Source organism: Scophthalmus maximus, chromosome 5 (genome assembly GCF_022379125.1).
Source record: "Scophthalmus maximus strain ysfricsl-2021 chromosome 5, ASM2237912v1, whole genome shotgun sequence".
NCBI lineage: Eukaryota > Metazoa > Chordata > Actinopteri > Pleuronectiformes > Scophthalmidae > Scophthalmus > Scophthalmus maximus.
In genome coordinates, this window is record NC_061519.1 from 22,900,750 (window position 1) to 22,925,019 (window position 24,270).

The following is a 24,270-nucleotide window of genomic DNA, read 5'->3' on the forward strand; positions in this document are numbered from 1 at the left end:
GAGGAACTTCTCTATACGATTCAAATTAAATCGCCAAGGACTCGCACATGATGCGAGCCACTTTAAGGCATACCAATTCCACGGTTGTTAGGTCAACACACATGCGTGGCCTAGAGACCTAGAAGGAATTCAAGGTAACAATGAGGTCCGACACATCAGAAGAGTTGACAGCTGCTTTTCAAGCGAGAACAGTTTCGTTTTGAAGAATCATTTCCTGCAGGTGGCGCCACTGATGAGACGTCAGCGTTTCCTTTGCACCAATGACACTCATGAGCTTGTGAGGGCGCAACAATGCCGTGCCATTGGGTGCCTTGCATCTAGAACCACAGATAACATCTCTGTCACAGATGAACAGAGCTGAAAGACGAGGTTCACGCTCGCCGTCGGGCACTTTGCACGGTTCCATCCAGCACAATTGCCGTCCGATAGAGCAGAGAACAAAAGCGGCCCACTTCAGTGAACGGAGACAGAGGCACTGCAGCGTGCAGCCGCCGCGTGAAAAGGGCGGTCAGAGCAAGTTCAAGCGGTCTGTTCATTTTTTCCCAAATGATTCTATTCCTATTGCCGCGGGCCTGTTGTGTTTGAGTTTGCGCCACTGCTAATGTACTTTTGCAAAACAAAACATAACAGAAGGTTTCCGTTTGTTTTTTTTACAAATCACCCCACGTATGCAATAAATAGTCATCAGGGCTCCGTTGTTGGTAAAGCTCCATTGTGTTTCCTCCAAAGCCTCTTTTTTGCATGTGGAGAAAACAACCGCAGCTCATGATTTGATATCATTGCCAATTGACTTATTCTTTTTCTATGGTAGACAAAGCCCTCTATGCTCCCGCTGGTTCCGCCTATAGATCTTCATTTAGAGCTTTTGGAATATGAATTACCTCTCTTCTAACTACTACATTTTACAGGGAATTTCACACGAACTGATGAAAAAAAGAAACGGCTAACAACGAAAATAACACGGTGCCGTAAACTCGACGTCGCGCCAAACGATGTGATTTATGGTCGGCTCTGTGCGCTCAGCAGAACGCTGCCCTGCCACATGGTTAACCACTTTGTAACCACCGGGTTGTTTTATCCTAATTCTCGTTCCAAATGCCCCGTGAGCGTCCTAATCCATCTGCGACGCAGATTGATATCGTGCGCGAAGCGGCGCGACCCCTCAAATTTGGATCATAACGTCGCCGCTGTGCTCGTGGGCGCTCCAACTCCAACGTGTACGCAAAAAACGCTCCGAGAGCGCCGCGGTGATATTGTACAAATTGCCCTTCTCACAACATTAACCACCTAAATTCCCATGCTGTAGCGGAGGACGCCAAACCGGTGGAACAAAACAAACCTCCTCAGCAGTTTTCCCCAGGCTAATGCTGTTTGGTGTCCAGAGAAAATGCTGATGGAAATGAGATTCTCTCCCCCCCCTGCCCACGGTGCGACCCCGACTTCCCACTGTGAAGGTCGCGGCTTTTTCATCCTGAGTCCGCCGGCTGATGGGAATGAATGGCCCTGCCTGTGCGGCCCTCTGAGCCAGGCCCCGCCTCTGTGGGGGTCCTGCCCCTTCGCCACCCTGCCCGGCCACAGTCGGGGAGACGGATGGCCCCGGCCCCTGAAGTGTGTTTGAGGAAGCGGCTCTTGATCCTGTCCGCTCGTCTTCCCCTCCGACAGGCCGGGCGCCTCGGCAGAGCTCCTAATTGAACGGCCGAGACTCACAGGGCTGTGTGATACATCACTGTTGATACAGACGAGGCCCGGAGACTCGCCGCCCCCCCCCCCCCCCCCCCCCCGCACCGCTGTCTGGAGGCGCTAATGAAAATCTGTGGCCACTTTAGAGCACCGTCTCCGGCGTAATTATTCATGGCCATGCCTTGGTCACTTCACAAACCGAGCAATGTTTCCGACGACAAAGGACGTTTTAATTCAATCTCCTTAAAAAAAAAAAAAAAAAGAAAGGAAGAACAAAAAAAGAAAAAAAGGGGAAATCTATAATGCGAGGACGCCGCCAATTCAGCTCCGGAGCGGGCGGAAGACGGGGGTAGCCTTGAAAGGTTTTTTCTGTCCCACGGAGCGCCGGTGAGCATCAAAAGGATGTCTTGTCCGCAGCCCTGTGATTGCTTTCGGGGGTTGTTTGTGGGTTTTTCGACGGTTTTTACGCGGAAGGAGTGAGACATCGCTCCGCCTCTCGCGTGTCCTCGTGTGGAATTTCCACGACTTCCCACAATTTGTGTCTTCTTTTTCCCGCCTCTCGTGCCGGACATAGTGACTTTTTTTTCCGAGCTCGAGCTGAAGGAGCAGCGGGCGATCGGTAGCTGTGGGCCCCCCCCCACCCCTTGCATGAGAAATTCGTGTGCGCGTGCAGTTGTTTACCACCTCAGATTCCTCCGCGCCCGGCAAGTGCCTTCTCAAAGGAAGACACCACGTAATCAGGTGACGCCCGAGGATCTCAGCGGGGTGCTCCGCATTTTTTTCCGGCAACGCCGCTGAGAGTCCACCTCACGCAGAGAAACCATTTCCAGCCCGCGGAGGGCGGACAGGCAAGACTGCTGCACAGCTGCTCCTCTGCAGTCTGACGCGCGTTTCGGATCCGTGTGGAAAAAAAGAATCTGTGGGAGATTTTTCTTCATAATCCGCTTTAGGTTGAGACAAACACTGACACATTGAATTTCCTTTTTTTTTCGTCCTTTTTTTTTTCAGCAGCAGCACTCCGTCCCTAGGCAACACATGTTGTTTCAGTTGTTCCCAAAGTTTGTCTATCGAGCCCACATCAGCGTGTGACGGCCATTTTGACAGTGTCTAAATCCATTTGATTGGACCTTCAGAAGTTGACTGCGCCAATGACCGGCCCGCACGTGGTGTGTGCCTCAAAGACAACAGAGTTCATTTCACACTCTTTTTCCATGGCCGGGGGAACAGTTTGTCCCGCCTCATCTCCACCGCGTGGCCTTTGCTGTCCCACTGGCTCTCCGGGCGCGTTTTAAAAATGGCAGTACACGATGTCCACGCGGCGTCCAAACACCTGCTCGGGCCCCAGCCCCGTGCCAGCTCCGCATCTCCGTCTATAAGTTGTGTCCATCTGCGCTCTGGCGACCACGTGGGCGTAGCCTCGTCTGTTTGCTTTGACTCCGCCATTCTGTTGCGCCGAGCGCTGCTAGGCACGAGGGAGCCGGCGTTAATCAGGGCATCAGCCCCTCGTGTGGTTTTTTTAAACGGGGGGCCGTTTTTTCAGCAGTGGAGCGTAGGGAGGAGCTGCCCAATTATGTTCCCGCCACACACCAAGGTTGCTTGTTTTGCATTCGGCCTCCTGCTCGATTTGTGAAAGACCAGGTCTGGCTTCGTGCAGACGAGCTGGATGCCGCTGTCTGGCAACGCGGAAATGGGACCGGCGTTGCAGTCGGTCGCCAGTCTCGGCGACATTGGCGCCGGGGCGCGACACTCTTGTGGACGAGCGTGAATAAATAGCGCGACAGTGTGTTGCGTTGAAAGCCGCGTTGAAGGCAAACGATTTAAGCAATAAGGTCACAGTTGTCTCTGTTTCTTTGGAATATATAGATACGATATTCCTCAACAAATGCCATCATGACGAGCTCAGCTACTATCGACCAAAAACTCAGTCCAAACCCAGTTTACGTGTCACCATCACCACTCTGTAGTGTCTTGTCTTGCTCTATGGTTCATGGCTGAGAGAGAGCGTTTTCTTCTTTTTTTTCTCCTTGCAACCACAACTAGTTTCCATCAGATTGATTAACCATAGCAGCACAGTTTGGAAATGCTGTACTGTAAAAAAGACAACCTATATTAGATGTGTTATTAAAGCGTTGCTCCCGTGTTGATCTGAATTGTCCAGAGAAATTGTATCTGAGAAGTACAATCATTTCCATCATCATCGACCTTGAAATGTTCGTGAGGGCTGAAAAAAAAAATAAAAGAAATGTTGACGCTGTTACGTGAGCATTGTGGCCATAATGATGAAAATCATACAAGGCATTCACGGCCCATTGAAATATTTCACCCATCTCCTCTTTTGAGCCTTCTAAATTTGATGAGCACTTGGTGAGACTGATTCATGTAAGTTAATGCGCTTCCGTCTTTCTGCCATTGTCCGACAGTCAGACACGACTTTGACAAGTGCAGAATAAAAGCCTCTAGCTTTGTTTTTCTTCATTTCCTCCAAGGGCTGAGATTGAGCCCATCCGTCCGTCTGCCTGGTTCTAAAAAGGAACGGAAATGGTTCGCAAAGGTTCGATGTGTCTAATTAATGCTATTGTCGCCTTGAGGCCTGAATAGAACTTCACCCCTTCACCTCACCGTCTCCGATAACATTGGTCGGCTCGGTCGCGCAACAAAGGCTGGCAGTCATGTGACCTATGGAGTTTCTATATTGCCCGTGGCAAGGAAAATGAAAAGCCTTGGTTTGAGGCCCATTGAATTTGTGTTCTATTGTCAGTCAGAGAAAACAAGGTAGATTGAGTTTGTGGTGTGCGGGGAAGGTTAGAGGAGGACCACAATAAGAATCTTTTTTCCTATCACATGCAGTTTGAAGTAGAATGGCAAATTGTGTTCTATGATATTGGCTCCGCAAAAGGCAAATTGTGTTCTCCTGAAGGACACATCTTCAAAAAAAAAGGAGAGGAGAAAGACAGGCGGAGTGAGCGAGACTCTGAATTTATACTTTTTTTTTTTTTCCATTATTATTATTATTTGCCTCATCTCCATCACTCCATCCGTCCGTTCGCCAAGCACAAAGACATTGAGACTCCGAGAGCAGATGTGCCCAAACAATACTCTGGTGACATCCGCGTAAACGCAGTCTCCTCTTATTCCCGTGCTTCCTCCTTCAGCTCCTCACAAACAGTTATCACTGAGGTTGTTTGTATCCGCGGCTCTTGAGCCTCCAGAGAATGATAAATAGCGGTAGTTTATTCGGGCCTGGCGAGATAACTTTTTTTTTAATTTTTCTGCTGTTTTTTCGAAATTTGGACTGAAATGCTTCTCAAGGTCTTTAAATGTTTCTATTCTCCGTGATTAATTATTCATGGTCTATCTGCTGCAATTTCTGTCACAGATTTTCTCCGTCCCTTTGCTGAATTATAGATGTCCCATTCCCCCTTTGCCAGGCGTCCAGGAAGCACTCATTCCGTCTAGTGTTATAACTCTGACTCCAGAACATTTGCCGCGTCCCCGTCCCCCCCCATGGCTAAAGGACAGGAATGTCAGGAAGGCTGCGATTTATTCCCCGTGTCCCCCACGCCGAGATCGCGGGATCTTCGATCCCATATATCTCCCAAGTAGGTGGCTCAGGACAACACGGCGACCATTTCACAAAGTCAAGCGCCCCACTTTGATTTACACTCCAGGTAACACCCTGAGTCGAGTGCGACACATGCAGGGTTGGTTTCTTTTTTTCTTTTTCTTTTTGGGGGGGGGGGGGGGGGGGGGCGCGATAAATGACAATGCCACTCGGGGCCATCTGGGGAGCGGCGGGGTTGAAGAATCACCGTGGTAACCTCCCACCGCTCCTGCGGAGATTGTGTCCCCGCCGGTGAACGAGGGGCTTGTGATCTTCCCCGTTTATAAGCCCTGGCCACAGGCACGTCCCCCGGAAAGGCTGAACGTAACAAGACAAAGCCTGGTCTGACAGTGGAGGTGTGTGTGTGTGTGTGTGTGTGTGTGAGAGGAGGGAGGGGGGGGAGGAGGAGGGGGGGTGAGGTCGGTTCCACCCGTCACTCTGACCCCAATCACCACACAGCATATTGGTGGGAACGGAATGAAAGATTGATTTAACCAGTTCCACCCCTTCCTGCCCCCGCTCCTCCGATGAACTGTCGGTCCATTTGTTTTCATCTGGTCGGTGGACTTGCACTTCCCTTGCCCCCCCGAGACAAACTCGCTATAGGTTTGTGCTTATTCGTCCCTCTTAACAGTCGGTGATAGAAAAGGCTGCCTGCTGACATTTTACCCGCTGTCATTTATTGGTTCATTAATTACCTTTCCCATTTGATTTCTTCGATCTTATTTCTGGATACTGCGACCAACAAGTGCACCTTATTTTTACGATTTGCAACTGCACGTGCTCGGTATTTGAGGCAAAGCCAACAGAGGTTCATGTAGAAAAGTCTTTAGCGATGGCAGCATCACCTCAAGGGCTTCACATTTGTACCATCATGATGAAGAAGCTGTAGAACCCGTTTACGCTTTAGTGGGCTTTATAATTACTGCCATGCTGAGCAAGTGACCATTATTAATTCATGATTCAAATGCCGATTCATTACAAATATACTATATATGTATAGATAGCAGTAGCTACTAAGTTCTGTGTTTGAACCCCACCTGATTTGTGCAAGTATATTTCTGGGCTGGCACTTTTTGCTCTTATGAAACATTGACAGCGGAAGGTGGAAATGAATGCAATTAAACTCCCCAACCAGACACAAACAAGGTGTGTACATTATCATACACCCCTTAGCACTGTTTCTGTCTCAAAGTTGCACCCGTTATTCTCAGCGTCACAAATCCGTCAAACAGGAACCCGCATGCAGCATTACTGCTGTGACCGCCTGCCACTCTTAAATTAATGAGCATTTCTCAAAATATCCATTGAGCATAAATGTGATGATGAACCCATTTTGAGAAAAAAAATGATGGGGAAATGTCGCAAATGAGATTTTTAGCTCCATACGATTGCACACAATCAGTGATAAACTTTGTTGTTATTTGGCTTCATCGGGCAGCTGAGGGTGGTCCATCATGGACAAAGACGAGCACTGACTCGTATGACTTGACGGTCTTGAGTCTCGTCGTGCATCATCCTCCCGTGCTGGTACATTTTTCCTCGTGCCCTTTTGCTCTCCCTTTTTACATTCGGTGCCGTGAGAAGTTAGGCGTTCACCCATTCATCTCCACTCCCGCAGCTCCGGGGGGCTTCATCAGACGAGGTGGCAGCCCGGGCCCGGTCCAGCACCGGGGCTCATTCCGAGGGTTTCAATTCGATCCCACCGCCCCGCACCCTCACCTGTCGTGGCAGTCCCATTTATCACGAGGCCTATATAGACGGACTTGATAGAGTGAGGAGCGACCACCGCCATTCAATAAACAATAAATCCTTGTGATTATCCACGCCTCCAAGGTGTATGGGCAAAGTGCCTGCCTGCCTCTGTGTGTGTGTGTGTGTGTGTGTGTGTGTGTGTGTGTGTGTGTGTGTGTGTGTGTGTGTGTGTGTGTGTGTGTGTGTGTGTGTGTGTGTGTGTGTGTGTGTGTGTGTGTGTGTGTGTGTGTGTGTGTGTGTGTGTGTGTGTGTGTGTGTGTGTGTGTGTGTGTGTGTGTCGAGCTGGTGGGCATTTGTCTCCGAATTTGTAATGGGAACAGAGGGTGATGGTGGAACACGAGAGCTCCATGTGCGGCGCCTTCTTGTGCAATCATTTATATCGCGTGTAAACGCGTCAACCCCCCCGGCCTAGTTGGACTTGTTGCATTCGATGGCAACGAAAACTTTGGCACCTCCATCCTCCCCTTCTCGTGTCTCGGCTTTCTCTCCTCCAATCGGACCCGCCCACCCATCCACCCACACTCCTGACTCCCTCCGTCGTTCCCTCTTAACCCCCTCCCCCCTCTCCTCTCTTTGCCATCCTCCAGAGGATTGTGCAGAGGAGCACTCTAGGAGGGTGATGGAGCTTTGATTGTCGGTTATCAAAAGCTATTATTACCGCTCGCTTCTGCGGGATATGAAAATGATTTCCTAAGTGTAAAACCCATGTCATTACCTCAAATGCCTCAGTGCTATCGCTGAGATGTAATACAAAGAGGCAAACAAATGTGTTCGCAGCCTCCCCGGCCGCCCAGCACAAACAGAACAGGGCGCAAAATCATACAACAACGGAGAGATAAGTGACGGCGGCGCCGGGCCGCACTGCCGAGAATGGAGCACTTTGCATGAAAACAGGCCTCCGACCAACGATTTGTAGTCGTGCTGTTTGGGTACTGTCTTCGACAGCGGCACCTGTATGTGGGTGTGGGTGTGGGTGTGTGTGTGTGTGTGTGTGTGGGTGTGGGTGTGGGTGTGTGTGTGTGTGTGTGTGTGTGTGTGTGTGTGTGTGTGTGTGTGTGGGTGTGTGTGTGTGTGTGTGTGTGTGTGTGACGAGTCCCGGCTGACATTCTCCACCGAGGAATCCGACAGCCTACATGCCATCCTGTGAAAGTCGAGCATTTCTCCTTTTTTCATCTCTGAAACAACAAGGCTCCCCTCCTCCTCCTCCTCCTCCTCCTCCTCCTCCTCCTCAACCTGGGCATCGTTTCATTTTGATGAGATAGCAACTAGGCTCTGCCTTGCTTGGGGGTTTCTAATCACTGGGGAAGTAGTCCCCCCACCCGCCCTCCTGGTTCTGTTTGCTGAGCAGGTAGATGGAAGTCTGTGCCAGCGCCGGTCTTCTCTGCCCCCAATCGATGTGGATCTGATAAAGATCCCGGCTCTTCCGAGTGGCTCGTACGCTGCGGAGCCTGAGGAAAATCTGATAAGTAAATTGTTCTTCTGTACATGTAGCCAGCGAGATGCTGCGGAACCAGACGTGTGCTGCTGTGTGCACGCACACACGCACGCACGCACTCCTTCGCCCGCGCGAAAGCGTAAACACTTCAGAGGAAACACACACGGAAACGCACACACACTTGTCTCGCAGCAAAGTGGCTGTGCTCCGGACATGCCCAATTTGTTTCCTTTCATCCAGGACTAATGTCTCGTTCTATCCAAGGGCTAAGTGCACCATTTGAAGCCCCCTCTAGGACAGACGGCTGCAACATGCGCTTATTTGTTGTTGTTTTTTGTTTTTTTGGTTCATGTTTTGGGAAATCATGTAATCACTTCTGTGTCCGACCCCCCCCCCCCCCCCCCCCCCTTCAAATTAACAAGAGGCAATAATGTGCCGGTAATTTCTAAAAACATTATTTAAATGTCACGCTGTAATGACAAAAAAAAAAGAAAGAAATCAGTAATAGTTCAATGTAAATGTCAAATTCAAATTATTCAATTACGTCGGCGAGTGTGGGGCAGGTGATGATTTGTCCACCGCTTGGAATACCAATCTCGCTCTCACTGGGGCTCATTCTGTTTGCCCCAGCGTAAGATAGACCTCGGTAATTTCCTGCTCCGAGGGGTGCTTTCATAGCCATTATTATAACTCTGTTCCACGAGACATATCTGCCATACCGGAGAGATATTACAATCATATTTTCTGTACTTTCACCCCCAATGTCGCCCTGAGTGTCTGATTGCTTGTGAGCATTGTAAAACAAACCAAACAAATGCTCCAGGATTCCTAGACATAGCCCTGTTATTACTTGTCGTGATTTGTGCCGGTGCTTTTGATGCTGAGCTTCTTACTGCTCGGTCAATAAAACCTAAGCAGTCACAGTAGACTGGGGTAATAGGCTCATCTCATCAGCTGTCATTCCCGGGCCAGCGTACGGACCGAATTTGGAAAATGGCTGCAAAGCCTCCATCTATGCACGGGAGGAATATTTTTTTTAAGGGGATATCAGACATTCTTCACGAACGGCTCTTTTCAGGATTAGGTGGCCGGAGGATGGTGCAGGGTGTTTTTCTTTCTCCGTTCCCTTTCCTCTGTCTTCAAAGTCAACCACAACCGGGCTCTGTAATGGATGAGACACCTTGTTGTTCATGCAAACAGATGATGTCATTCTGAGTCATGGGGTACAAGTTGTGATTGGACGTCGGCCACAGATCCTCACATTTTTACTGCCTCCCTCAGACAGCTGGCATTTGCACCGCAGGGAGCCAATGGGGCAACAAACAATTAGCCTTTTCTCCACAAAACTCCAGGGAGACGCTATAGAATAGTCATAAGAGCTGTTTCCTAAATGGCCAATATTCCTTTATTGTACACTTACTATCACCGTTGGCATACCAGCAAAATATGTGTAACGTTCTCCCCACATGCCAACAAATGACTAATATGAATTGATACAGTATATGAATAAATACTGGCCTTCTCCTATTGAGTTTATCCTTTTTCTCTATTTGGCGCGCCTCCACGCAATTTTCGATTCCCAGGAGCGCATCGCATTGGCATCTCTCCTCTGGCCCGAACTCGGCGGTGTGGCGGACTCGTGGATCTGTGATGCTCCACAAAGACGGAGCGTGGAGAGTGTGACATTCCTCTTGAACGCGTCTTCCGGAAGCGAGACCCCCCCCCCCCCCCCCTTCCTAGCTGCCCATGCACGTCTGCTTGAGATTCACACTTTGGTGCATTTGTCAGTTTGAGAGCATCTGGTTTAATTTGATTTCTGTGCCTGGCCACCCTGCAATTCTCTGGGCTTTTAGTGTAACCGTTGCTTACGGAGTGCGGCCAACAGATAGTTCCGCAAATAAAGGGGTTTAAACTTCTATTTTCTGGATGACTTTTCCCAGCATTTCAACCCATGTGAAAAGGCCTTTTTTCCCCCTCAACCAATTTCTTCTCAGTTCTGTGTTAGAATCTCTCTTCTTTCTTTTTTTTTGTTGCCCTGATTAAATTTGATCAAAATGGTGGACTACTTTGTGAATTATCAAATGTAAACATATAATTTGTGGAGCTTGGTTACTTATTTTCTAGTATGGGACACAACAGCTTATCACTTTGAAAGTTCACGTCGCCACCAGTGATGACATTTTGACAATAATTGCAGTATTATATTCTATATTTGCAAGCCATAACACCTGCTTCTCAGTCAAAAAACAATATATATATATATCCCTTATTGTTTGAGTTGTGGTAAAAGCTGAATGACACATGCTCTCTGTCAAGGATGTGTTGCCTCTACACTGACAAATCCTTCTTGAACAAAAAGCTAATTGCCATTCGTTTCCCCACATCCATTTTCAACAGCTCTTCCTCTTTCAGGCCCATTTAATGTTACTTCGTCTGCTTTATCGAAGAGCAGGAGAGATCACGCGTGTTGTTCCTCCTTGTGAAATCTAAAAGGGATCCATCTTTCATTCAACTAGCAGGTGTCTGTTGTTTCTCTCTCTCTTCCACTGTTCCCCCTCTTGCGGCATCCTCCCTAACTCGTGCGAGCTTCCGTCATGTCACAAGTCGTGACCTAATTTCTCCCCCTCGTCAGTCGGTCTCGGAGCATTGCTGAATTCCATCTCGTATCATTGCGTGTTGATTGCGTGAAGGATTCACCATGAAACCTTGGTCATCGAGTTTCAGCAGGCGGACGTGGGGAGATGACGGAGGGAATTTAGGGGCGTCACATTCCAGGTTGCCAGCGGTGTTGTTTGCAGATTTGTGCTTTGGTGTTGGTCATGTCCTTTGCACAGTCTGTAGAAAAATGAACAGCGCATGCCGCAGCTCCAGGCCGGTCTCCCCGCCCCGCGCACCTCCAGAATGTTAAACATGGCCGCCGTGGCTGCCCCTGAAATTGCCGGACTGTGTCTCCTGGGGAACGGGGGAAATTGAGCCCTGGCTCTTCCTAATAGGTGGTAAAGTGTTAAGTTCCAGAGAAATGGACTGCGAATTTAACCTGGAATGGAAATTGATCCCATTACCTTGTGCTTGGGCTGTTTTCCTCCCGTAGGAAAGGAGAGGGAGAGGGGAAAGTAGACTTGGGGGGGGGGGGGGGGGCAAGCAGACAGAGGACAAAGGGAGAGATAGAGCGAGAAATAGAAATGGGGGAGCCACAGTCAGAGATGGACAGAGGGAGGAAATGGAGACAGGGAACACAGAGAGAGAGAGAGAGAGATGGAGGGAGTAAATGGAGAAAGTGGAAGAGAAATGGCAAGGAGACACAGTGTGTGTGATTAGAGGTGATAGGATGGCAGTGGGGGTCGTGTCCTGCCCGGATTGACAGGCCGACTGACTCTGTATCAGTGTGGCGCTAATAGCTGACCGCCACCGGGCGAGATGGGAGAAGCGAGCGAGGAAAAAGCCGAGGACATGGAAGAGGGAGCAAAGGAAACGGTTGCACTGTGAAGGGATGATGCCCCCCCCCCCCACACCACTGAGGGGTTTCCCACCGACAGACCCGCGGTGTCTCGGTGCGCGCTGCCGCCTTTAGGCCGCGTTAGCGACGGTGGCGGGAGGTGGCAAAGCTCGGTGGCAAAGCTCGGCGTCAGGCAGCGGCTTTGAAATTCTGGAAGAATATATTCCTGGAAATATGAACTCCAAACGGAGGAAAAAAGTGTTGCAATATGAATAAAGAGTATTGGGGGGGGGGATACTTTATTTGACCTACAAGGAGCAGCGCCTTCTCTGTGCCCTGGCATAGACCTTAGTCATTTTCAGGATTTTATTGAAACTATCTTGTACTACCTGCCATTTCCTGCAGCCTAATTGATTACCCCGATGTGCGCTCACGCTCCTCTCTCTCCTCCCTCTCCGTCCGCCCCGCCAGAGCCCATGCACGGCCCGCGCAAGTTGCAAGTGGTGGACATCCAGTCCAAGCAGGTGACCGTGCGCTGGGAGCCGCTGGGCTACAACGTGACCCGCTGCCACAGCTACAACCTGACCGTCCAGTACCGCTCCAGGGTGGCCGGCAAGGAGGAGACCCGGGAGGAGGTGTGCTACGACACCCAGAGCCGCGACCCCCAGCACACCATCCACAACCTGACGCCCTTCACCAACCTCAGTGTCAAGATGGTGCTCCGCAATCCGGAGGGCGTGAAGGAGAGCGGCGAGCTGGAGGTCCAGACGGATGAGGACGGTGAGTGCGATGGAGGGTTGCTCCGTGTGCGGCTCTTCTAAAAAAAATAACTCGAGGTTTACGTACTCTTAAGCTTAAATTGGATCTCTTGAATAGAATAAATAGATGAATTACAAAGTGAAACACAACCAGCCAACCCCACATTCACATAACCAAACGAAAACTACTATATTGAAAATATTAAATTGCGGAAAAATGTAATTTTCTACAATACATGTTTACCTTCACATTAAGCATTGAGCTGTTCATAAGAAAATATAAACCATCCGTTACTGATAATTTTGTGCTAGTTTCCAACCTGTTTATGAATATTTTGAATCACCTATAAAGGATTTGTGACATGTTCATAACAAATGATAAATGCTTTATATTAAACTACACACGTTTATTCATTTCTCTAATTATTATCAATTACAGTAACACCAATTGCTGTTCAGACATGGATGCTGATTGGAGGTGTCACAGTTGACACTTGACAAATGTAATCTGCATTACATTACAACGTATCATAACCATGTATTACATATCAAGCTCAAAGGAATATGATCGTACGATCTGTTATGATGCCGTATTGATGATATAAAGCTTCACAATCAAATGGGAAATCAAGAGAGGCCTCTTTGACTGCTGAGACTGTTTAGAGGAGGATTGAGAAGAAAAAGAAGACAAAAAAAAATCATGCATACTAACAAACTGTCATTTTCTTTTCTTATCAACGTGATCAAAATTCAGTTTGGGATTTTCCAGATCTGTTTTTTCAGCAGGGCACAGGAGTCAGGCAGCAAGCGTCTGTGTTGTATAGGTGTTTCACCTCCTCAAAGATGAAACGTCTTCCGTGTTGCCTCAGCAGACACAGGAAATGAACTCAATAGGAGTCTCAAGGAACCCCCGGCCGCCACATAACAAACAGGCACAGCTGACGAAAAAGGGGAGTCTTGTCATGTCGGGCTCAGATAATCTCGGGTTGGAAGACTTTGAAAGTGGCAAAGATGTTTCTCACCAATCCGACCGCTCGTGTACTTCCGCGTGTTTGTCTGCGGATCTGTGTGCCTAGCGTCCCGCGGGAGGAGTCGCACAGACGCGGTGTAGCTCGACTCTTAAAAGACACATCCACGTCGCTCCGTTGTCGGTGACGGAATGAAAGCAATTCGCATGAGGGGTTAAAGGACCACGCCGCTGTGGCAGTACCTCCGTACAAGTAAACAGTGCGGAAAAGATTCACATTCCCACTATTCCCGCGAGGCTGCTAGTTCCTCCTTGGAACACATTTTGATCTGCGTGGAAAGTGTTTCGGGTTTCGCTGTAAAAAAAACAAAACAAAGAAAAACGACTGTTTTCACGTCGGGTTTTTCTGCAACAATGGCTTTAAATAACCTCATGGATTCCTATGGAGATGCGTTTGACTTTGGCTCATGTCTGTTTACCATAGGTGCTTGAAACGCTATTTTACTTGTCATTTGATTGCACATCAGCATAAGCTGCTGTGCGAGGTGAAGCATGATAGAACAGAGCAAAGCTTGTAAGTAGGAATTATGACTTGACAGACAGAGGATGGAAGAAAAAAATATCAGCATATCCCTGTTCAGACTTTTGCGATGAACGCGTTTCCACCTTTAAAAATTTTGAGGAGCAAGTGTGTTTGTGGTCCTTTTCCCGCAGTGCCGGGGGCCGTTCCTCTGGACTCCATCCAGGGCAGCGCCTACGAGGAGAAGATCGTCCTGAAGTGGAGGGAACCAGCGCAGACCTACGGGATCATCACTCAGTTCGAGGTACACATGCACCGCGCTTAGTGACGTGTAGGGGATATTGATCACCACCCTTCCCAGTTGGTAAACAGACTTACTTCCGGCATTAGGCCCTTTTCCTCCTCCTCCTCCTCCTTCACCTCTCAGTGGATTTTGTGCAGTCCTTTTTTTTTTTCCAGTGTGATGGGCAGACAGAGCTTCCAGAGAAATGTTGAAATTGATTTTTTTTTTTTTGTTTGTTTATCATGCGAATCACTTTGTTTTCTTGAGCTAAGGCTTGGGATTTTTTTTTTCTTTTTTTTCCTTCTTTTTTTTTTGCATCTACCAGTTTTTTGGACGGCCCAAGTCACAAAGGGATATCATACAGTGAGATTATAAATCAAACCAGGTTCACTCCAGCATGGTTGAACTAAGATACCATGGAAACCAAGACCTGGTCAGAACAGTTGTCATGTTTACTTTCACCAAAATCTTATTTCCGGACTAGAAGAGACGGACCCTTTCAGATTTCTTCCTGTGCAGCCTTTCAAAATAACTATGTAAACTATTTATTTATCGATTTATTAATCATCTTGATCTACAAGTTGCATTCATTACATCGATAGGTAGGTAGGATTAAGTGGCCTCTATGTTCACATTCAATCCTTGGGCATTAGCTAAATTTCACCACCTTTAATAAAAATAAATAAATAAAAATTAATTCATTGTCTCGATTTGAATCCGACTGTGCAAAATCACTTAGTTCTCACAAGCCGTGAGCATTTCTGTAGGCTGGTAGTCCTTTTAATGAATGCTAAATATTAACATCTATGTGGCCATATATAAGCACCATCTGTGTCATGTGTCAGCATCTTTTTAATTTGAATAATGTCTCTGTAATCTATGTTTTCATGCAGTCTGATCAATCCTGAGTGTTTAAACCAGGCTTCGACTGAAGCCCGTTCACGTTACATCCAAGTTGTACTTGTGGAAGGACCTCGTGTGATTTCGGTTCTCTGGAGTCAGAGTTGTCACAATAAGCTTCTTTTTTTTTAATTTTCATTTAGCCTCCATGGAATTCACTGGTGTTTCACCTGGAAAGAATGAACTGCAAGCCGCTGTCATCTTCTGTCCTCTCGACACGTGCGACCTCTAAAAAAACCTCCAAAAAACCCCACATTCTCTGTAACACACCTCAAACACATATCGCCATTCAGCAAATGTTGACATAAGGCTCCATACAACCCTGTCAGCCTTGTCTGGGGAGCTGCATTGACGCTTGAATAATAGAAACAGTCTCCACACGTAATAAATATATATACACACACACACACACACACACACATTGATCTTAACCAGCTAAGGTGGAAGTAATCCTGCAGCCTATCCCACAGATTGATTCTCCTCTGTTGATTCTCCCTCTTGTCGCCATTTGCTCACGCTTGGTATTTTGACTAGGTTAGCAATCATTGACAGGGCCGCGCTGCTCATACAGGGGAGAGCAGATTGGATGGTAAACGCGGGTGCAACGCGTTGCTCCATCTGCTGCCGTGACACCAGGTGACTGAGGTGAATGGGATATGAAATGGATATTCTCTCGGCGGCACAAGGCGCATTTCAATCAAGGCCCGGGCGCTCAAGTCAGAATCACGGCACCATCCTGTTTATCCAAGTGTGTGCGCAGTGCCGCGTTGTGTCCGTTGGCACTTAGAGGTGCCGGGAAACCGTGTCTATGAAGCTGGTAGGTTTAGCGGACGCTCAGTCACTTTGAGAGTAACGTGCTTCAGTCGTATACCTTTTTAAAAATTTCATGGGACACTTCGTAAAAAGACTTCGGCGAGAACGGCGTGGTTTGCACTGCTGCTTTGTCAAGTTCACTCATATTTATGTTGAGGCAAGTGTGGCGCCACTCTGTAGAATACCCACGCGAGGGTATTATCATCATATGCTGCAGCAATTACTTCTCTCTGCATCCGTCTAGAAAGCCTCAGCGATAAACCAACGTGTTCTAGTTGAAATAAGCCATAAATCATTGTTTCTGGATACAGTTAAACAGCATTTTAAGGTTTTTGTCGAATCACACATTTGATTTGAGGATAAGATGGAGTATTAATATTCACATTGTGTCTTAAAGGAGACTTATAATGCTTTTTTTTCCCTCTACTGTCTTATATAGTTTTTTTTGCAAAAAGTTTTTAAAAATGCCTCGTCAGTAGTCTGGCCGATACTTCCGTGATATCGTGATATCACCATGTTACGGAAGCGCATAAGACACGACCAGCTGCTAGTCTGACACGCCCCCAGCAAGGAGAGCGGAGGCCGACACTTCCTGCATGCGCCGGAAGCGGTCGACCAATCACAACAGAGTGGGCCAGCTGGCCAATCGGAACAGACTGGGCTTTATCGGAAGCGGGGCCTTAAAGAGACAGGAGCTAAAACCAAGCGTTTCGGACAGAGGCAGGGAAGAGGAGCTGCAGGAATGGACAGTCTGAGGGAAACTGATGTGTTTTCTGGAAATTACAGCATTTAAACCTTTATGCAAGCAATAACCCAAATAAAAATGATGAACCTGAATACAAGCACAATATGTCTCCTTTAAACTTGCATGCTCCGGATAGCTCCCCCCTCTCTGGTAAAAGGAACGCACCAGCCCACGATGTATTCTGCTGGTTTTGCCCCCAGAAGTTACTTCTTATAAGTCAGGACCTTCAATTTGAATTGACACTATCAAAGGACTCGACGTGACATGCGCCCGACAAGGCCTGATATCAAAGAGATCTCGGCTCCACTCCTTTCTGACCGAGCTCTGTGAATGCCGTTTAATTGACTACTTTTCAGACAGACGCGAGCCAGCAGCTCGAGAGGAGTCTACGGCAGCTCTTCTTTCATTTATTCCGTGTTCATCATCCATGTGTAGGAGCGCAAATTAAAACTGAAGTAGCATTTGTTGTTATCACATAAAACTTGTGCATACTTTGTGGGGACATTGACAGTACGACGGAAAAAAACCATTTTGTTTTCAGAAAACTCCAAGTACTCTTACTGTGTCTCCCTTTAAAAGCAGCTATTTCTCTCAAGCCCGCAGCCTATTCAAATCAATTTGAATTTAGATAATTAATATTGGGCTCGGCCCAAGAAGGTTGAAACTCTTCTGCAAATAAAAATGTTAAACAGAGTCGAGGAGAAGAGTCTGAACTTTCCATCAATGGTTATTTTGTATTCTTCTTTATTTCACCAGTAAAAGCGCTGGGAATTATTCAGACATTTACATTTTATGAACATTTCATAAATTAGACATTAAAAGAAAAATGTCAACGAGTGTGATTTTTTAAATTTTTTTTAATCTTAATATATCTGGTCAAGTAATAGTTACAGCCAAGTCCAAATTAATTTGCCCAAATAATCGTTTGGGGTTTTTTACCCAGTCAGTTCCATTATAATTGTAAAAACCTGTCCATGTGCCCAGTGTTGACAAGTCACTTAAAATTCCTCTCCCTGAACTGTTATGATATGGGATTTGGCATCGCGGACTCATTTCACAGACAAAGGCTAAATGAGAAGGCATCGGAGCATTTCAGAACTTGATGGACACAAATTATGCAGTGCTCCAAACTCCCTTTGTGTTTCTTAATTGGAATTATAATGGAGGTTTTCCTTTTTACGAGAAGAGGCATTTTCTTAGAGCGGGACGTCGGAGTTATTCAAAATGGATATTAGCAAAAACACTCACCTTAATGCTTCCCCCCAGAGCTCCCTGTGTTTATTAATGGAGAAGGAATGCATTAAGAGTATTTCCCTACTCCCCGAAACCACAAGCTTGCATCGGGTTTGCTTGAAATCCGTGCACCTCAGCTTTTACCGATCAATCCGAACCCCTCGCTGCCACGGGCGGGCCCCCACTTCCACGGCTCTTTTGTACCGCACTAATTTTCGCAAATGCCTTGTTGACATAAAGTCAGAAGCTCACGCGTGAAGGGAGAGCTTCTTTTCTGAACAAATGGCCTTTTTAAATATCGCCTTGTGGCATTTGCCTCTACTTAGTAGTTCCGAGAGGATACAGATTCTTGCAAACCTGTGTCTTAGAAAATTGCATTTAAATACTACAATTTGTTTTGCCAGTTACATTAAGAGAGAAATGACTTGGACGCCAGACACTTGTCGGGTCCAGTGTGTTGCTGAGACGACAATGGCATGTCGGCGAAAGTTTGGAAAACTTTTAGAAATGCGGTTCAACGTTCGTAAATCCTCACACTTCAAGTATCTGTGGACTTCTTCTTTCATAAAGAAAGTTCTGATGGTTTTTTTTTCAATTTTCTGCCTTGCGTGAAGCGCTTTGTAGCTTGCAGTGTTTTGAAAAGTGTTTTTTATTTTATTTTTACTTTTATTTTTTAAATTTATCCTTCATTTCACCAGGAAGGTCCCATTGAGGTACAATATCTCTTCTCCCAGGGAGTCCTGGTCAAGATTGCAGCAAATGAAAATAAAAAAAGTTCCATACACAGAGACATACAAAGACAGATGACATTGACACACAATGCAACACGTAGATACAATTAAAAGCATCAAGACTGAGGTGAGCAGATTTCGAAACGTGTCTATCGAAGGCAAGGCGTCCAAGTTCAGAATGTGTTGCAGCTCATTCCTCGATGTGGTGTGTGGTTGGAGGCTGGAGAAGACGTTTGACTGATGGGCGGGTACTGTATGTGTTACCGTCAAAGTGTCAGCAGACTGCATATGTGTTGTGGCTTTTTTCCCATTAACGCTTTTGCAATAAAAACTAGGGTATGGGTTTCCCTGCTAAGATGAAGTGATGTCCATTGAACCATTTCATACAGCTTACAGTGATGGTTTCTTGCGGGTGCACCAGTGACAAACCTCAAGGCAGAGTGATAAACAACATCCAGTTTCCTCAAAAGGGATAACGATGCATCACCATAATCCAATACTGATAAAAACGTACTCTGGACTAATCTATTTCTAGCAATTAAAGGAAAACTTAACAGGAAGATTATTGAATTGGTATTATAGTATTTCTATCATGTATAAGACCAGGATCTTTCCCTTGACTCAATGCGCTTCGTCTAAATATACATTATGAGCAAATATTCTTATTATATATTATTATACACTTTACATATAGGTTCAGAATTTTAATTACAGCGCTTCCTTATTATGTTGATAAGGGATGTACTTTGAACAACATAATGTTTTCTGCACATTCAATTTTTTGCAAATCAGTCTTAAATAAATATAAATTCTAGAAGATATGGTTCTAATATGACACTTTTTTGGTTTTGTTTAGGACGAATGAAGGTATCTCTAATATGCAGAGTTTTGTGGGATGAAACAATGAATTTAACATTGATTAAACATCAGTTGGTGTTTTATATGTAATCTCTGGGGATTATAAAGCAGTATAGGAAATATATTTTTCAGACACATTTCCTGGATTATTGAATTGGGTTCAGTCCTTTGTACAGGTGTATAAAAAATAAGATGTACTCAATAAGAAGTACAACACTAGACTTTCTGAATCGCTTAATGGAATTTCCGACTTACTAAGTAGTGCAGTGAGGAAAAAGCTTCTCCATCATAAAGTATTTTGATTGTATGAATACAAATCCGTCCCCGCCGACGAGAGCTCAACGTGTGGACATGCCAGAGGCCACCGCCAGAATGTTAATTTCTTTCTCTGTTCCCCTAGATCTCCTACAAGGCGGTGAGCTCCTTTGACCCCGAGCTGGACCTCTCCAACCAGAGTGGGAAGGTGGTGAAGCTGGGCAACGAGACCACCCACACGTTCACTGGCCTCTACCCGGGCTCCACGTACTCCTTCACCCTGCGCGCCAGCACAGCCAAGGGCTACGGCCCCCCCGTCATCACCCAGTTCACCACCAAGATTTCAGGTCGGTCGGGGTCAAACCGCCGCGTGGCGCATGACGTTGAATAAGTATGGTCAAATGTGTGAATGGAATGTAATGGGCTAGTAGCTCAAGCAAAGTTGCTGGTTTGACATTATTGAGATCATCCTTTTTCTTTTTTTTTCCCCCAAAAGGATAAATCCTGTCAAAGTGCAAATACCAGACATTTAAAGAAACACCAAAAACTTTCCTGTAACATATGAACTTAAATATCGGGGGTCCTCTGTCACTGACGCAGCTTGGTGTTTTGAATCTATGCTACTTTCTTTCTGGCATATAGGGAATAAAAAGTCCCTGATTGGTCCCAAGCGAATTGTACATTTAGTCTCCATTAGCCATGGCTGGTTGTACATAATGGAAACTACTGATTGATTTAGATGATGACTTTTGAGGCAAGCTTGTAATTTGTCTTACTCTTCACAGTTTTTACTACTGATGTGTGTGCACCGTTGTGTCCTTCAGCCAGATTCTGAACGTTTGTGGCAGCCTCTCTTCTGTTATTGATGTACTTAATGATTAAATGATGCTGCTCTAAAGGCAAAGAAAAAATAAAAAAGTGCTCAGCGTTAAAGCGAGAAAAACTGGGATTGCTTTTTCTTTTCACTCCATTCGCCGAGCTGAATGAGTCACCAGGCGTCTGAGCCGCGTTACTTTTGCCGCGCGGCGTTGTTAAACCTCCGCTTTGTTTTTTTCTTCTTCTTCTTCTTCTTCTTCTCCTCAGCTCCCTCCATGCCGGCGTACGACCAGGAGACGTCTCTGAACCAGACAGACAGCACAGTGACTGTGCTGCTGAAGCCCGCGCAGAGCAGAGGTGCCCCAGTGAGGTAGGCGCCCACATTAATGATGCACAGCGCAGACTAAAAAAAACAACAACAACAAAACACCATATTATATTATATATTAAAACACCAGGAACCACCATCAGCAGCAGCAGCAGCAGCAACAAAAAATAATATCAAAAGAGCCCGTGTTTGTCAATGCCCCCGCGGTTAAGGAGAAGTTGCCAGGGAATCCAGTATCTTACTGTATGTATCAAATTCTGCGGAGCCGTATTTGTTTGTGGATTTTGATCCAGCGAAGGCTTTGAAGATGAGAACAAAGCTCCCGCGCAGCGAAAAGGCCGACTTCAGGATCTCTCGCCTTTACGTGTCTTTTATGTGCCGGGGCGGCTCAACCCCACCACGGGCTTCCGGGGGGTGGGGGGGGGTCCTGCCGGCGGGTTGCTGCTTCTGCTCGTCATTATTAGGGGAAGCGGTACAGCTGTTCGGGTTAAACGCCACGTTGTTGGGCTAAAAGTCCCGGATGTCGGTGTCCTGAAGGCGGCTGCCAGCTTCAGCATCAGTCACTGTGCCGGCTCGATCGCCTCTCTGTTGGTCAGTGTGGGGGTCAGTTGTCTTCCTTTGTGACAATGCTCCCGGTCATAACGCACAAGCGAGTATGGAAATGACGTGAATCATCTGCGATGGCGTTCACGGCCCCCAGATCTCAAACCCAATGGGAACACCTACGGGAGATCTTGGACCAACGTGTGAGACGGCGCTCTCACCAAAACACCAAATGAGCAGAAAACCTTTTGAAAGGTTGAGGTTTTCATCCCTCCGGTCCAGAGACTTGGAGAATCTGTGTGGTGCAATGACGATTTTTTGCATGAGTTTGATGTCGTTCTTCTTCTTCTTAGCTCTCTGCAAAGCAGCAAATAAGCAAAATTACCAGAATTTCAAGATGTTAAGAGCATCTCTTGTGGCTCCCTAATAGTATCAATCAATCAAAATGTATTCATATAGAACCTGGCAAATTAAATTCACAGGGCTTTATAGGTGATTGTCAAAACATAGGTGAAACATGTTAAAAGTGAATAAATACTCTGATTTAGAGACAAATGCATCAAAAGAATCAGTAATTCCAAAGACAACAATATAAAATGGGAAAGTGTAGAAAATTAAAGATATATAGAAATGAAAAAAATAATAACAAGCCATAAAAACAGCAATAGTACACAAAGTACGACACAAAATAAATGATAGTATAGTAAAAGGTCAATAAAGTTAAATATGCAATAAATAATAATGAGCAACATTAACATAACATCAATAGTGATTAAAAGTAGATATAAATAATAAATCCATAACATTATCAAACACTTCACGAGTGGGGTTTTTTAATTTACGTTTAAAGAAAATACCAACATTTCCTCTCCTCTCAGAGAGAAGTTTCGTTCTTCCTTGTGGAACAGCTAAGAGAGAAGAACCAGAGGATCTGAGGGTTCTTCCTGGTTCATGGCAATATTTGATTAGTAGTCTGGTGCAAGTCCATTCGCTGGCGCTCGTCTGATACGGTAGCTCCGTGTTCGCAGAGTAAAAAGAAGAAGTGTTAATTTAGTGAATATGCGAGAAGAAACATCTCTCCGCATCCCTTCTACAGTGGGAGTCAGCAGTGCCAGTTGAATGGGCCATTCCAATGTTTTTTCTAAAAGGGTCTATTTTATGAAATATGCTATTACCAGTTTTATGTCGTCGGCCCATGACAGCTTGCGCTTCTCTGCCACCGGGGACCCCGAGAGAGAGAGAGCGGGTTGACTCCGTCGAGCGAGCGGCGAGAAACACTTGTGCTCGCTGTAAAACTCAATTTCCCACTACCGACGCATCGGCGTCCTTTTAAAGATAACGGCCTTGGCGGATCCGTGGTCGGGCTGGTCCGCCCCCGTTCACCACGCGGGCCCGCTGGCACCGATCTGGGAGAGAGGCCTGAGCAGGAGAAGACGGAGCCATCGGTCCAATTCAGAAGGCCTCACGCAGGCCGCCGCTCCTTCAGCGCGCTAATTACCAGCCCCCCAATCGTAATTAACAGAGCGGCTCGAATTGGAGCCGCCGTTAATTAGCGCGCCCGTTTGTTTATTGTCGGAACGCATGCCCACCTCAGGAGCAGATGAGGGAGATTTGTCCGCGGAGATGCAAAACTCCATTCTGTTCGACGGAGCCGAGGCGCTAACCGTGTGCAATTGCTCCACAACGTAGTCCTTTTTCCTTTCAGACGCAGAGCGCTTGTTAAATAAAGAGAAAAAATAGCGTGTTTTGATGCAGACATTAAGTGTTTCTAAGTCTTTCAAGTTCATCCTCAGCGTTCGTCAGCGCCCTCGCGACCGATCGAGGCCTCCTTTGATCGCGCCAGAGCCTCGGCCGCGGCTGAACTCTGGAGGTTGAACCCCCCCCCCACCTCCTCACCCGTCCTCCCGTCTCACGGGACAGAAAGCTCCCCCCCCCCCCCCCGATGTCTGGAGACAAAAAATATGAATTTTGTAAAAAAAAAGAGAAGAAAGAGGTGGCGGGAGGGCAGCAAGCGGGGGAGATTGCGAACGCAGCCCCCCGGGACGGGACGTGGCAGTTCCTTTGAAGGTGCTCGCCCCCCTCCGCCTCGGGTGACACGCGACGCCTCGGAGAGTTTAAGGGGACTGCGAGGCAGCACCCGTTCAGCGACGCCGAGCGAGACCACTGGGGTCGGGCCGACATTGATAAATCTGAATTCCCCGACAACAACGTCTCTAATCTCTTTTCCACATTACTACATTTTCTTTTTTTGAAACGCGTCACTGCTGCGGCCTTTGCGCCTGCCGACCACACTGCTTCTGCGTCTGGCAAGCGGCTGAAACAGAGGTGTTTTGAAACGCTGCCCGCCCCGATTTGGTTTGAAACCTTCGGGGGGCCGCGCTGTCGTATGGACGGGCAATGGAGACGATGGCGCAGTCGCCCGCATTTGCGTCCTGCTCGGTTCTGCGTACTAATTCTGCCGCGTGACCGGTCCGAGAAATCGCTGCTCTTGCTCTTCCCCACTTTCTCGCTTGTGATATTTTCCGTGACCCACTGCAGAGTAGACAATCTGCTTCCTGTTTTACGCAATCACGCCCCAATCATGCCCCCGGTGTCCACGAATGGCAGCGTGAT

The 24,270-nt window shown here is 47.0% G+C and overlaps 1 protein-coding gene across 15 annotated transcripts in view; it reads left to right on the forward strand.

The window, feature by feature from the left end:
- The window catches only part of LOC118311348 (receptor-type tyrosine-protein phosphatase mu-like), a 150,274-nt gene that overhangs the window by 64,068 nt on the left and 61,936 nt on the right, over positions 1-24,270 (forward strand). For all 15 annotated transcript variants that reach the window (XM_035635131.2, XM_035635130.2, XM_035635134.2 and 12 more), the window contains exons 8-11: positions 12,379-12,687; positions 14,347-14,456; positions 20,116-20,317; positions 21,054-21,156. In XM_035635131.2, the coding sequence (XP_035491024.2) occupies positions 12,379-12,687; positions 14,347-14,456; positions 20,116-20,317; positions 21,054-21,156 (724 nt within the window). The remainder of the gene's footprint in view (positions 1-12,378; positions 12,688-14,346; positions 14,457-20,115; positions 20,318-21,053; positions 21,157-24,270) is intronic.